Below are 15,651 nucleotides of genomic sequence, written 5' to 3'. Positions count from 1 at the left end.
TTAGAAAAAAAAAAATACATGTATATATAAGTATACATATGTATCTAAATTAATACCAATTTAGTTAACATCTGGATATTATGCTTGAATTTGCTACATAATACTTGCATGACCATAAGTCAGTGATAACAATTCTCAGGGTTTATATTAGGGTCTAATAAGATAATCTAGATATGGGGCACCTGGGTGGCTCAGTGGGTTAAACCTCTGCCTTCAGTTCAGGTCATGATCTCAGGGTCCTGGGATCAAGCCCTGCATCAGGCTCTCTGCTTGGCAGGGAGCCTGCTTCCCCCTCTCTCTGCCTGCCTCTCTGCCTACTTGTGATTTCTCTCTGTCAAATAAATAAATAAAATCTTTAAAAAAAAAAAAGATAATCTAGATATAAGGCTATCTTTACATTAAACAATTTTATTCCAACTTTAAGTTGTTGTTGAAGTCACATCCACAGCAAGCTAGATTCACAAGCCTATATTTAGTATAGCTAGGGAAATACTAAGAATTTAGGAAATTTGATTTCATTATAAAACATAAGCATAAAATAATTAATTCTCGGTCCCTTCAATTGAAATTTTAATTGGACTTTAATAAGAAGTATGGCTTTAATATCACCTTCTTCCCATAGACAATTTGTTCCAATTTGAACGTAGACTTTCCCAACAAAAACTCCTGTTTGAAAGTATACCTTTTCACTTCTATTAGTCAAGATTCTCCGGTCTTTTGGAGGTAAAAATTAGTAACCCAGCATCTCTTAGAACTTCTTTATAATAAAAATGAACAATGTATTATCTCATAGAAAATATATTCTCATGCAGTCCTTATAAGATAATGTTTGCATGTTTATTTTGCTATTTCTATTTAACTATTGAGCATTATAATAAACCAGCATCATTTCCAATTGTTCTTGCAAAAAAGCTAATACACTCGGAAAATCTGGTTGATTCTCTCACTGGGCACAACTTTAGACATTTAGAAAATCTTCCTGTCTTCCTGAAAACCTTTCAAAGAATATTCTAAAAATCCTTTCCTTTTGCCTAGAAAGCATTTTCTGGAGATATAGTCAGTTCTCATGAGCTATCTTTACAAAAAAAAAAAAAAAAACCATGGACTCTGTACAACTCCCTTCAGCCTTTGAGATTTGTAAGATTTAGAATTCACTGTACCTTCTGTGAAAACTAAGCATTAAACCTGAGTGCAAACTTCCAAAAATACACCCTTTTAAGAAACTTGGCAGCCTTTTTTAAAATTGAGATGATGTACTTTCAAATAGCAAAGCGTAAGTATGCCAACACACTTTTAAAATTTCATTTCACACAAAATAATTCATATCAATTTATTAAAGAAAATACAAAATAAAGGCCAAAAATTTAGAATCCTCCATAATGCCATCAACATGTCAGATTTTTTTTTTTTTTCTGGGCAGAAAGATAAATACCTGTGGTGTCATGATATACATATCTCTGTATGTTGCATTTTCCACTTTACATCAATCTGTGAAAGTGTGCCTTATACAATATATATTGGTCTTTACCATCATTTTTAATGGCTGCACAATATTCTATGGAGAAGACATGCAATTTATGGCCCCATTATTAAAAATTTCAATTGTTCCCAATGTTTTGCTCTTTTATATAAATAGCCCTGCAACGAATATTCCAATACATACATCTTTGGTCACTTGTCCAATTATTTCCTGAGGGAAATTCCCTAGAAACAGAAATTGCTGAGTCAGAATTTAAACATTCTTAAAGTTTTTGATAATCTTACCAAATCTTTTTCCAAAGGGTTGAACAAATTTAAATTTCCATCAACAAAGTATGAGACTGCTAATACACAAACCCTCACTGAGCTCACTCATCTTAAGACTCACCAATTGGTTGCTAAAAAATAATTCTAGTAAGCCTAAACATTTACATACTTGCTGGGAAAACAAAGCAATACATTCTCAGAGCCGACATTTAATCCTTTTAAATTCTGCCAACTTTTAGCAATGTTGTTTATGTTTGTTTCTTCCTTGGTTTTTTCCTACAGCAATATTTTATAATGAAATGAGGAAAGAAAGTTTTTCTCCTTTTTTCTCTACTCTGTGAATAAGGACTTGCCCAAGACAAGACTACAAGTCCTAGTTAGAAACTATGGAAAGACAACAATCCAATGTGCTGAGAAAATCTAGAGATTTTCTCCCATGCCAAAGCTAGCAGTGGGTTAACATGTCACTGATACAGAATCCACTGCCCTCAATAACTCCTGATGAGTATGAGCTTCCGGATTCTGAAAATTAATGTCAAAGAGAGCCACTTACAGGGATACTTTCACCAGTCCATGTATCTACCCACCCATCCATCCATCCACTGATCTATTCATAATAAAAATATATTGAGCTTATACACCACACAGCGTGAATGGGGTAGGTTTATTTATTCATTCACTCAACAAATATTTATTAAGTAACTGCTCCATGCCACACACCATTTTAAGGACTTAGCATCCAAGGTCTGTGCTCTTCATATACACTTCAGTAGAAAGCTTCAGTGCTCGTCACAATGAATGCACATGGTTTTGGGTTACCATAAGTGATAGGAACACAAAAATCACGCTAATTATTCTCTTCTTTAATTTCAAACTGAATTTAGCATGTATGCATGTCAAAAACATTTCATAAACAGAAATCTTTCATGGACCAGAAACCTTTCCTTAGTTTGAAAGCTTTTTATTTTTTTCTTTCATATCATTAGAATTCTGCAGTGCTTTTTATTCTCTACATGAAAAATAGTTTCTAATAGAGTTTCAGAATCTTGTTTTCCCTAGGACCTGCTAGTTTTATCAAGCATTTCACCCGAAATAATATTTCTTCTGTCAAATATTTGGCATGATTTTTGGGTAATGTTCCATGACGGCTGAATGAGTACACACTATCAAAATGCACCCTTTCCCCCTATCTCTATAATTAAATTTAAAATTAACATGCTGCTTTCTCATGCTTTGTTCTGTTACGCTTGCCTCAATTTCCCTTGGTTCCAAAGCCTATAGGTTATGAATATGTATTAGCGTTTGCTGTCAAACCCTGTGAACATCTTCTGGAGCAGAAGATTAGATATATTATTTCAAAACAGATGCATCAGTTTAAATCATCCCCTGCAATGTTCACCTACCAGTGAACTTTCATGAGAGACTGAACAACAGAACAGCAGACACTACTCTGCCAGCCAAGGTTCATATAGCCTTTTTTTTCCTTGCCTCAATGAATTTTAGTCAGTTTTAATTTTCATTTACAGTAGGATATCAACGATTCATGAGCTCATCAGTCTAAATGGAGTTAAAATTTCATGACTAACAAAGACACAGGCAAATGGATGCCTGAAAGCACCAAACTACTTCTGCCCAATCAAACTTTGCACTTCATATCCTCTTTCTAGAAAACTCATCTCCCTTTGGGTGCCTGGGTCGCTCTGGTCGTTGGGGATCTGCCTTTAGCTCAGGTTGTGATCTCAGGGTCCTGGGATCGAGCCCCATGTCTGGCTCCCTGCTCAGCAGGGAGTCTGCTTCTCCCTCTCCCTCTGCTCCTCCCCCTGCTCATTCTCTCTCTCACTCTCTCTCTCTCTCAAATAAATAAATAAAATCTTTAAAAAAAAAAAAAAAAGAAAGAAAGAAAGAAAGAAAGAGGAAAAGAAAACTAATCTCCCAACCGACATTTACCTGACAGAATGGTGCCCTTCCCTCAGATGGCAGCTTGGATGTTACTCCCTCCAGGAAGCCTTCCAGAAGGCCCCTCCCCAATATAAGCAATGTGCTCCCCCAGCACTGTTCGTTTCCTCAGAGCACTAAGTAGTTAACAGAATAACTGCAAGTTCACGCGTTGGCTTACCCTTCCGTGAGAGAAGGTCTGAGTCGAAGTGGTTTTCAACCACCTCGGGATAGACATCAATAAGTGCCTGTTGTTACGCCTGGGTGGCTCAGTGGGTTAAAGCCTCTGCCTTTCGCTCAGGTTATGATCCCAGGGTCCTGGGATCGAGCCCCGCATCGGGCTCTCTGCTTGGCAGGGAGCCTGCTTCCTCCTCTCTCTCTCTGCCTGCCTCTCTCCCTACTTGTGATCTCTATCTGTCAAATAAATAAATTAAAAAAAAAAAAAGAAGCTAAAAAAAAAAAATAAGTGCCTGTTGTTAGAATGAGGAAATGAATGAATGAGCATATTTTTAATATGCTCTTCCATGTTGCAGAAGAGATGCTCATCTGTTTTACTAATAACTTCAAGTTTGAGAAAGAGGCCAGAGTAATAAATAGTGGTCAAGTTATAGAATGATACTATATAAAATGTGGGAAAATCAGAAAGAAGTCTCAGTTTAAGGTTATTTCAGGATGAGAAAAGGGACAAGAATGGGTATCAGACCACTCTGAGCTATGTTCTGGCTCCGCCCAAACTCAAATGGAGATGGACAAATCCCTTCATTTAGATTTTTGTTTCCTTGCCTGTAAAATGAAGGCAATAAATTAGGTCTCTATGGTCTCTCTCTTAACACTAAAACTCAGTGAAAGGAAGTTGATGGAGAAGCACTACTTAGTAGATAATCAAAGTATTTATAAAAAGCATTGCTTTTTGGGGCGCCTGGGTGGCTCAGTGGGTTAAGCCGCTGCCTTCGGCTCAGGTCATGATCTCAGGATCCTGGGATCGAGTCCCGCATCGGGCTCTCTGCTCAGCGGAGAGCCTGCTTCCCTTCCTCTCTCTCTGCCTGCCTCTCTTGTGATTTCTCTCTGTCAAATAAATAAAATATTTACAAAATAAAAAAAAAAAACTTGTTTAAAAAAAAAAAGCATTGCTTTTTAATTCAGTATTATTTAAATTCAGCATTGTTAAACACACTTTAGAGCAGTACCACAGAATTTGTAGGTTATTAAGATATATTGACATTTTAATGACATTTATCTTTGCACTGAATTATGGTATAGATAAGGTGCCCACAAAGCCATTTGCTCTGCCTTACTCAGCTACAAGCACAGTTCTATTTTTCCATAATTGAGACCTCGATACACACAAATACACACATTTTTCATTTTAGAATATGATTATACACTGTTTTGCAATTTTCTTTTTTTTTCACTGAACAGTAAATCTTAACAATTTTATATGCCTGCCTTATTCTCTTTAATAGCTGAGTACTAGGCACATGCTATAATCTATTTGTTCACTTACTGACAAATATTTGGGCTGTTTTAAATAGTCCATTTTACTGAGAATATTACAATGAATATTCTTTTTTTTAAAATATTGTATTTATTTATTTGACAGAGACAGATATCACAAGTAGGCAGAGAGGCAGGCAGAGAGAGAGAGAGGAGGAAGCAGGGTCCCCACTGAGCAGAGAGCCTGATGCGGGGCTCGATCCCACAAACCTGGGATCATGACCTGAGTCGAAGGCAGAGGCTTTAACCCACTGAGCCACACAGGCACCCCACAATGAATATTCTTATACATTTATTTTTTTTTTTCTGCACACGCCATTACTTAGGATAACATATCAAATTGGAATTGCTCCTTCAAAAAGGAAACACTTGATACATTTTATATTTGGTACATTCTGGAAAATTGCCTACCAAAAAAGCTTTGACAATTCATAGGCTCAGTAATAGTACCCATTTCCTGGATTCTTTGCCAATAGTATAGATTAATAATCTTTTTAATCTTGCCAAGCTGATGAATGAAAAGTGAGGTCTTCTTTTTTTATTAGAGTTTCATATCAAATTCCTGATAAGTTTGAGGATCTACTCACATGATTAGCAGCCATTTGTGTGACATTTTTCCTTAAATGCATAAAATATGATAAAATATGTAAACATGGTCTATCTAGAATAGAACTCAATGTGATATGTGTATGTGCATTAATGGGTAGAAATGAATGAAAATGCACTGGAAAGGTGCAACATGAGAGCAGTTACCAGAACAACTGTAAAGGGGACTTTGATGTGTGATTCGATTTTTTTACAATGAAAGTAGTGTATTCCTTCTAACCTTGCTTTGCTTTACTAACAAAGGGACTGTTGGATAAACAGGAATCATAAAGGTGAGTGAAATTGTATTTCACTGGCTATAATCTTGTTTTCTTTCCCATCTGTTTCCAAGAAATAACCCTGCATCTTTATTTACTGTACCCACTCCACTTATTTCTCTACCCCCTTGAAAAATTTCCCTGAGCTCAGTCTTAGACACTCTGCTCTTTCCTCCAGACAGCTCAGCTGCATCCATGGTTCTCCACCCTGTGGAACCCATGGTTCTCATCTGACTTCCCTCTGCCTGCCTGACCCTTCTACATGGCTTTAAACAAATAACAGCCTTGTCCTTAGGGCACCTGCAATGAGAACAACAAAAAGAACACACAAAAAGCTACAATAAGAGTGAAAAGAAACCTGGTAAGGTGCTAATTTAGTGTAGGTGGTGAAAGAAGACCTTCTGGAGTATTGAAATAGGACGTCGGAGTTTGCTGGGAAATAGTGGGGGAGAGGACAGGAATGTTCCATGCTGAGCCCAGCACTTGACTAAGTCCTATGACAGAACTACTATTAAATCATTCAAGTAACTTAATATGACCATCATGACTTAAATAATTTGGGTAAAGTTCCAGTGCTGGATAATTTTGTGACTGATTGTTGGAACCATAAATCCAGCCCCAACACCTATGGGGAGGTGGGACCAGATTGCATGAGGAGGTACGAATTCCCCTGAAAGGAATAGGTGTTATGTATTCTTGACAGGACTAGGGGAAAAGGTAGAAAAATAAGTTTTAGACGAGAGTGAAGGAAAATATTTTTCTGTGTGTCTAGGGCCAAGAATTGATGTGGCCTCCAGGCCCTAAGATCTGGCACGTGTACAGAAAGAGCAACCCCTTGACCATACAAATGTGGTCAGAAATTAGGAAATGGAATAGGTTAGTAGGATGCCATGAAAAGGGTCCAAACAAAACAGCATTGTCCAACAGGACTTTTTGCAGTGATGAAAATATTCTATAATCCTAACAATCCAACATGATAGCAACTAACCACCTGTGGCTACTAAGTACTTTAAAAGCGGCTGGTGCCTGTGAGCGATGGAATCTTTTATTTTATGGAATTCTTATTTTGTTTCACTTTAAAGAACCACATGTGGTGGGGTGCCTAGATGTCTCATTTGGTGAAGCTTCTGACTCTTGATTTCGGCTCAGGTCATGATCTCAGCGTTGAGAGACTGAGTCCCGTGCTAGCCTCTGCACTCAGTGCAGGGTCTGCTTGAGATTTTCTTCCCCCACTTCCCTTCCTGCTGCTACCTCTCTCTCTCTCAAATAAATAAATAATTTTTTAAAATTAGATAAACAAATAAATAACCATCTGTGGTTCATGGTCACCATATTGGTCAATGCAGGCCTGGTCTCAGAAGTGCTGAGGGAATTAGGGAAGACTGTGTGCACACATGGAAGGCAAAGGAATAGAGAGGAAAAGAGTGTCCTTGGTAGTCCTCAGCAGAGAATGCTGGTGTCCAGAGAGCCAAGATTTAATAAAGGTCACACCCATGAAATGGTGGGAAGACATGATGAGGGAGGAAAGGACCCTGAGGGACTTGTGGAGGTATGAAGCTAAAGGCTTGAGGAAATGTTGGAAGTCACCAAGGGACAATCCGGAGGCTTGTCATTTCCAACAATGGAGGTGGTGGAGTCGTGTTATGGTCGAGTGTGCTATACTTGGTAACAAATGACAAGTGCGCGGTCAAAATGGCACAAATTGCAGTTCTTTAGTTGTCTGTTTTCTTCATGTTTCTTTTTTTTTTAATTCTCAGGAAATTTGAAAAAGTAGGTCATGCCCTTGGTCTACAGGTCTGGCAAAGTTGATGCTCTACAAATGAATGGAATCAGACATTCTGCTGTCTTTCCCTCACCTTTACAAGTTTTTTGGTTGCTTTCTCTGCTCCAGTCCCAGCCAAAGCTCAAGGTTAAAATATTTGTTCACCTAAAGCACTCTTCAGCACCCTTTCTGATCCCGATCAATTTTCATAAGCACCTGCTCCAAAAAGCTCACCAAGAAACTGGAAGGCGCATAATGCTGTTAGAACTTGTCACGAAATTCAACACAAAGTCAGCAGTGTTCAAGAAGAGCAATTTTTCATGTGTGTTGACACATAACTTCCCTCGCTTGTGTTTTGGTGATGACATTGTTTGCTAACCTCAACCATGAATGCTAGCAAGTCAGGCAAAACCTCCAAAGAATCCCTATCATTTCCGATTGTGCCAGCCGCTGTGGTATTGGATTTGCTTCATGCTATCCCCTTCATACTAGGGGAGGGGAGGAGGGGGACGTGCAGAGCTTTGCTGATTTTCTGCTGCCAATAAAAATGGGTTTTTCGATTCCACCAAGAGAGTTGGAGTGAGACGTGCTCTGATCTGCTGCCTTTGTTTAGAGGCCCATGAACTGACCGAGGCTGCTGAATGCACAAGGTACTATATAATAGAGTTATAGATTAAGCTCTACCTGTTTACCTTCTCATATGCCTCCACTGAGATGCCTTTAGAATGGAAAAGATAATTAAAAAAGCAATAGATTATTACTATCTTTTCTTTTTTTTCTTTCACCTTTTCTCTGCATTGATTTTATTGTAGGAGCTGTTGATTATTTGCTGATTGCACATTAATTCCAAGTTACCAGGGCAGAGCGCCTGTGTGCTATCCGCTTAACAGGCTTCTTTTGTTAATGAAGTCCTTATCCTATTGGATTCCTCTTCCTTAAAGCAACATTTCAAAGAGAGGTTGCCTTGCGGCCAGTGGGAGTGATGCCATACAATGGGCTGGAAAGATGACAATCCATCCCTGGGCCCTGGCTCTGCCCCAAGGAGTAATTCAATTAATTATTTTTGAGCTTCATTCTCCTTGTGTGTAACCAGAAAATAAAAATGTCTACCCCGTCTACATTCCAGGCTGGTGAGAGGATCACATAGCAGGATACCCACAGAAGTGCTTTGTAAAATCTTACCACACTTGACAGATAATAAATTTGTATTCATCATTTTTACCTCCACTGATTTCTAGAAAGAGTTTTAGTTCAGCTGCAATGAAGGAACAGAGGCAGTTGAACCATTAAAGCAAAGATAAAAGAACACAAGTCATATAATAAAAACAGCAGATAATTGTTTCAGGAAAATCTATGTTAAGAATAGTGGTATCAATTGAAAACTAATTTTAAATCTTCTGGCAGTTAAGGCAAAACACAAAACACTGGGGCGCCTGGGTGTTTCAGTTAGTTAAGCGATTGCCTTCAGTTTAGGTCATGATCCCAGAGTCCCAGGATAGAGTCCCACGTCAGGCTCCCAGCTCCATGGGGAGCCTGCTTCTCCCTCTGACTTTCTCCTCTCTCGTGGTCTCTCTCTCTCTCTCTCTCTCTCTCTCAAATATAGAAATAAAAATCTCTTAAAAAACACACACAAAACATTGTTAGGCACATGACTGTCCTTCACCTATGAAATGAAATATGTTGGTTTATTAGGCAAGACAGAACTTGTCCTACCATTAAATGCTAAGGATCGTGAATGAGACTGCTTTCTGGACAGACACCTGTGCACACTTTCAGTTGCTCTTGCAGTCAGAATGCAAGCTGGGCGCATGAAAACTTTCCCCATGTGCTCCTTCATGTTCTCCCTCCCGATACTAGCTTGATGCATGACAATCATGGAAGGTGGGAGAGGGAAGGACCGTGGGCACCTGAATCCTTACTTGGAGATGCCCACCAATTAAAAATATCTACTTTCTACTTTATATGAGCAAGAAATAAACCTCTATCATGTATGAGCTATTTTTTTTTTACACAGTTTGCACACCTCATAAAAATAAAGATTTTCTAATTTGGGACTTTATTGGCTAATATATAGAGTTTTTAACTATTAGTTTTACCTTTAAAAAATTTTAAGTGATCTTCATGGGCTGTGTCATATTTTATCAGAGGCAAGCAAAATCTAATGGTTCTAAGGGAATAAAACAAAGATGGGAGATTTTATTTGTACTGGGATGTTAGTGCCTAGAATAGAAAAGAAAGAAGAGAAAAGAATACTTCTGGAACATGAGACATGTCCAGGAAGGCCTATCTGTTTAGGGACCTTATTAGTGAAGATACAATGAGCATTGAGAAAGCTGAGATAAGACTAGTGCCTTAATGCACTGAGAGGAATCCTGACAGTTTAGAAAGAAAGACAAATAAATAAGGAAAAGGAAGGGAATAGCTAAATCCAATTTTCCACATTCCCTTAGAGTCTGCACTGCCTGGCAGGATCTCAGAACCCTCAGCTTTTTGAGCAAGGAAGCATCATTCATGGCCTCTGCTGTAGAATCTGTCTATAGGCAGATTCTTGAGAATTTTATAAAGACAACCAAACATGAGGATATCATAAACTGTGGATTTAATCGTTTTATTACATCTCAAGCACAATTTTCAGAACTACAGAATTGCCTCCTGAACTTCTCTTTTCAAACTAAGTTAGCTTAAGTGTGTTGTGCAGAGTCCATTCACTCCCATGATAGGTTTGTTCTGAGAACTTCCCTGAACTTTGCTGGGGACTTCCTGTTTGGACTTTTGCTCTGCCTCTCTCAATGTTTTGGACCTTCCTATTTTGAGCATAAATAGCTCCCCTTTTGCATGTGATTTAAATTTCACTTCTAGCTATTTAAGCTAAAGATTTAGTAGGGCTTGGGCAAATGGCAGCATGGAGTAGACAGGTAGGACCAGTCCCAGGCTCTGGATCCAACCTTGGCCAGAAAGATTTTTTTCGGAGATGATATACAGACACAGTTGCTGTTGGAAATGGGTCAGGACCGAATCCAGTAAGTGTAGCGGTGTAGACATCTATAGTCCCAGGCCAAACAGGCAGCAAGCCATTCAGGACAAAAGAACAGAAAGTCCTGGCATGCACAGGTCAACGATGGAGAATTCAAGGAAAGAAATGCTCAGAAACCTACATAGCCACACTCTCAGGAGAAACTCAATATATCATAGGTCCCAATGGGGTCTTTCCAAAATTCCATTTCCCTCGGGCCGGAATTTCTACCTATAAGCATTCTTCTAACATCATCAAACCACAGCCATCTTTCTTTACATGATAGCTAGTTTTTGAAGTATCTAAGAAAATATAAAATATGGTTGACATCAAAATAATATGAATATCCAGAGACCATGTCATTTCTGTAAGCATTGCAAGTGCGAAAGGAAAGTTTGAGTAACAACCATTTTACAATTCTAAGAATAATACCAGTTTCATTGCCTTCAAGTTGATATATGGCTTTCTGGACACCATCACTTGAAAGAAAATGAAATTCACAAATTACTTTTCCGGTACTTCTATCCAGGTAATTTCTTTGTTCCAAAGATAAGGATTAATTTAAAACAAAGATGTAAAAATTAAAAAATTAAAAAATAAAGACGAGGATGAACATATCAATTAAAAGCTTTTGAATGCTAATAAAATAAGAAGTAGGAGACAGAAAAATGAACCTTTGTTCTTTTCTAAGTGAATTTGTCTTTGCAACTCATTGCTTCCACTTCCTCACACACCTAAAAGGAATGCAGAAGCACAGATGTGTTATTCAAAGTTTAATTTCTTTTAGGAAATGTGTGAGTTAGAATCAAGCGAATGTTAGAGGCCATGTGGTTCAACCTCTACTCACTGAATATATAATACCTATGCTAACTGAGCACTTTCTCTGTGTCAAGCATTCTTCCAAGTATTTTCCAGGTACTATCTTATTGAATCTTTATCACAAACTCCTCATTCCTACATTAGAAATAAAGGAAACTGAGGCCCAAAAAGCTTGAGTGATTTGCACATACACACACTGTAAGAGGCAAACTGGGATTTAAATCCAAGAAATCTGATTTCTAGAGCTTAAACAGTAAGTGATTCTGAGTCATTTATACCATCCTAAGACAAATGTAAGCATTCCTTGCTTTCTTCCTTACTGTTACCACTGAGATTTATAGCTATGTGTATTTCATTTGGAAACATATGTGAAACATTCAGTGCACAATTCAAAGACCCAACTTCCCATTTTTCAATTAAGGATATGGACCTTATCTGACAATTCTTTGGCCCCAAATAAGCAATCCGGGTACCAAAAACAAGATAAGAGATAAAGGGATCAAGTGCCAGAATCTAGACATTTCCAAGAGTTTGTCTTCAGCGATTGGAGTACAGATCATTGCCTTTAGAGTCTGTGTTGCAGGACAGCAACTGAGGGTGAGTTTTCCAACAATCTACACCTGTGCCCATGCGCCTGACGCTCATGACAGATGGACTGAACTCCACTGAAAACATCTCATGTATCATTCTTCTCTAGGCCTCCATGCTGGCCTTGGAAATCATTGTCTCAAGGGCCTTTTAGTCCTGGTCACACATTTGCTATTAGATTATTCCATTCTGTGTCTGTTGAGTCTCTTAAAAACATGGACAGACTTCATTTTCTCTGCAAATATGTCGGCAAAGCTCAATGCCTTTTTTAAGAACTGTCACTAGATTTTCTAGGTTCACGCAAGTCCCAAATTACAATCTATTCTCCCGCTGTAATACCTGCTTTTCCAACTGGTAATTTCAAAATAAGTGATCCAGTCTCCGAAACATTTAAAGTAAACAACAACAATAACAACAACAACCCCCCAAAACAAAAACAAAAAAACAACGCAGATTGATTATCCCGTCTCATTGGGTTCATTCCAGGTTGATCAGTGGTTTGAAGAGAACACCCGCCCTCACCTTCCGCAGCAGTTTCACTCTCTAACATATCGATTTTTTTAACGTCGACTCTCATAATGGGCCCTAGAATTCAGATTCTTTGCGTTCTTAGCAGAACAAACCGCCACATTTCTGTTCATTCCAGAGTCAAAGCTGTCATAGTCTGCTGTTAGGTTTCTCTGAATGTCCTCCAGCTGTCAAAATGTTTGCTGTGTCTATCAAAATATGCCAAATTCATTTGGGGCATTGGACATGAGCAGCACCAAAATTTCGCAGACAAATGGTGTTGGATGAATGGCAGATATAGGACAATTAAAATGAGAAAAGTGTAGGGCAGAGCATGTCTTTGCTACTAAACATGACAGATTATATTATAAAGAAGTGATTGATATAAGTGGGATATTAATTTAACATTAGAGGTAAAATCTAATTTGTTATGCAGAACAGGACATGGCAGACTTTCTCAGTAGTTAGCAACTTTTTCAGGGAGAGATAAAGATTAAAATTTATGCCAATAACGGACCAATATAATTGTTCCATCTCATCATGCTTTATTAATTTCAAAGTGGTATTCCAAAATATTGAATGTCTGTTTAAATTAATATGGATATCCCCAAGCACCCCCCAGAGGATCTTATGAAGTCCTGAGAACATATTTTAGCAAACATAATGAAGTAGAAAGAATGGAGGCTCATGTCCACCCAAATTCCGCAGCACGACGGAGCACTTCTTTTATTCGCGTGAGAAACTAAAAATCATTTCGATGTATGCTGTTCACTATGCATAGCTGCAGAATTCCAAATTAATTAAGATACAGAGAAGGGAGATTTTCATGTAGAGTTAAAATTCCTAAGGCCTGTTTTAGAGAGAGAATTAAAAGGATAACTTTAAACTTTGTTTTGATGGGCATTGCCCCAATATTTACCCAAAAAAGTGGGAGACTGGTCCCTAGCACGGGATCTTGGGCCAATGAACTGCCAAAACTAGTTCTGACAAAGGAGCTGAGTCACTAGGAGTGAAGCCCGGGAGAATGTTTGCAAGCTGCCTGTTTGCATTTCCAGAGTTCTGTTTGGATGCTCTGTGTAAGAGCAGTTGTCCTGGGAGTCACCTGGGAGATCCGGTGTTCCCCACTCACAGCCATTACTTCCAGGTTTCCAAAACCGCCGTGATCACTAACAAAACTTTTGTCCAAGAAATAATCCTTCCTTGATGGCAATGATATTCGACAACAGCGACTGCAAACTAAATCATATTATTTGGCCCAAAGAACTGAAGTTACTCTGTTAACTAGAGTTACTCCGGTGTTAAATGCAAGCCTGACTGATTCTTTTCAATTCCCTCTTTGAACCATTGAATAAATCAACAATTTTAAGAGAAAAACCTGTTTCACCCCAGTCTTCATAAACAATTCAAACTATCCAGTGGGGCCGCCTGGGTGGCTGGATTGGTTAAGCGGCTGCTTTCGGCTCAGGTCACGAACTCAGGGTTCTGGGATCAAGACCCATGTTCTGGCTCCTCGCTTGGGTGGAGAGCCTGCTTCTCCCTCTCTCCCTGCCTGCTGCTCCCCTACTTGGGCTCTCTATCACTCAGTCAAGTGAATAAATAAAATCTTAAAAACAAAGAAACTCTCCAATAAAGAAGATTAAGGCTTACCTCAAAGGCACTCTGTATTTTTCGAAAGTCGTCCACACTGAGCTGGTTTTCAAGCAGAGAGGGGGGGTCTTCATCTGTGGTGGCCCCTCCCGCTCTTCCCAGGCTCTTTGACCCAGGCAGTGGCCCCTTGTTCAACTCAAGTGCATTCTGGTAACTCATGATGGCTTCGCCTCTTTCCAGCTGCCTTCAACTACTTCAGACACTTTTTTCCTCTTCAACAGGTGCCTTTGAAAAGAAACCCAATTTAGCAACATAATTTCAAAATGAAAGCACATTTCAAGGCCGACAATGAAGAGACAAAATGTTCAAGCCCAGAGGTAAGGAATAAAAGCCCTCAACCCCCACCCTTTTTTAATTCCACAGTTTACTTTCCAAATCTACAGCCAAATCTTTTTAAAACCCCCCTCCTCATATTCTGCTTAATCTGGCTTGATTAGAAATGCGTAAATCTTCCCCCATGTTTATACCAAATGACACAGAACACAGCTTCTAAATCTCATTTCAAATGCATTAGAAAAGCAAGTTCTCCAAAATCTCTTTGGCTAACCTTGCTCTGTTAACATGTTGGGGTTTTAAACTCCATTTTCTTGTATGACGCAGGTGCAAGGCTTCTGTCCAGGTGAAGGGCTTGCCTCTAAGGCCACCTTCACAGCAATGTGGAATTGTTTTCATCTGTTCCTGCTGCCTTTGTATGTTTCCTGGCAACCAAAGTCAAGCCAACTAAAACTTTTCCTTCACCACTCCCCCACCCCGACCAATTACTGACCTGAAGGTCTGAATATGTGATGTGCATATTAGATTTTTTCTAAAAGGGTAATTCAGCCCACTCACTTTTAATTAAACTTCATGGCTATATTATTTAAAGACAAGTTTAATAAATACGTTTTCTCTGAAGCATGTTCTATACTGTGAAATAATAGGATTCACCAAAGGAAAAGAGAAAGACATTCTGGAATTGTATGTTTTTCACGTAGGAAATATTTTATTCTTAATTATAAGAATCTCCTTTACTTTCTCTTTGTCTTAGTTTCTTTGTATCTAAAATGGGGATGTTGTTCAATTCATTGCATATAAAGGGAAGACCCACAGCATAACATGATAAACTTCGTAATAAAACCACTTATAGTACCATCACTGGCTCAGCTAATACTAATGAAAGGGAAGGAAAAAAAGAGAAAAGTTAACTCTTTTTTAGTATTTGCCATGTGCTAGGCACTACACTAAGCACTTTGCATTCATTTTCTTGTTAAATTTTACAATAACCCTGGAAAGCAGAC

At 38.6% G+C, this 15,651-nt stretch overlaps 1 protein-coding gene across 1 annotated transcript in view; it reads right to left on the bottom strand.

The window, feature by feature from the left end:
- The window catches only part of WDR49 (WD repeat domain 49), a 134,147-nt gene extending 119,142 nt beyond the window's left edge, over window positions 1-15,005 (bottom strand). Inside the window, exons 1-2 of the mRNA XM_046003144.1 lie at window positions 14,922-15,005; window positions 14,375-14,599 (exon numbers count right to left, since the gene is read on the bottom strand). Coding sequence (XP_045859100.1) covers window positions 14,375-14,533 — 159 coding nt within the window. The 5' untranslated portion in view covers window positions 14,534-14,599; window positions 14,922-15,005. The remainder of the gene's footprint in view (window positions 1-14,374; window positions 14,600-14,921) is intronic.
- Window positions 15,006-15,651: the final 646 nt, after the last annotated feature.

This window comes from Meles meles, chromosome 4 (assembly GCF_922984935.1).
Source record: "Meles meles chromosome 4, mMelMel3.1 paternal haplotype, whole genome shotgun sequence".
Lineage (NCBI taxonomy): Eukaryota > Metazoa > Chordata > Mammalia > Carnivora > Mustelidae > Meles > Meles meles.
This window is presented reverse-complemented; position numbering and strand designations above follow the sequence as displayed.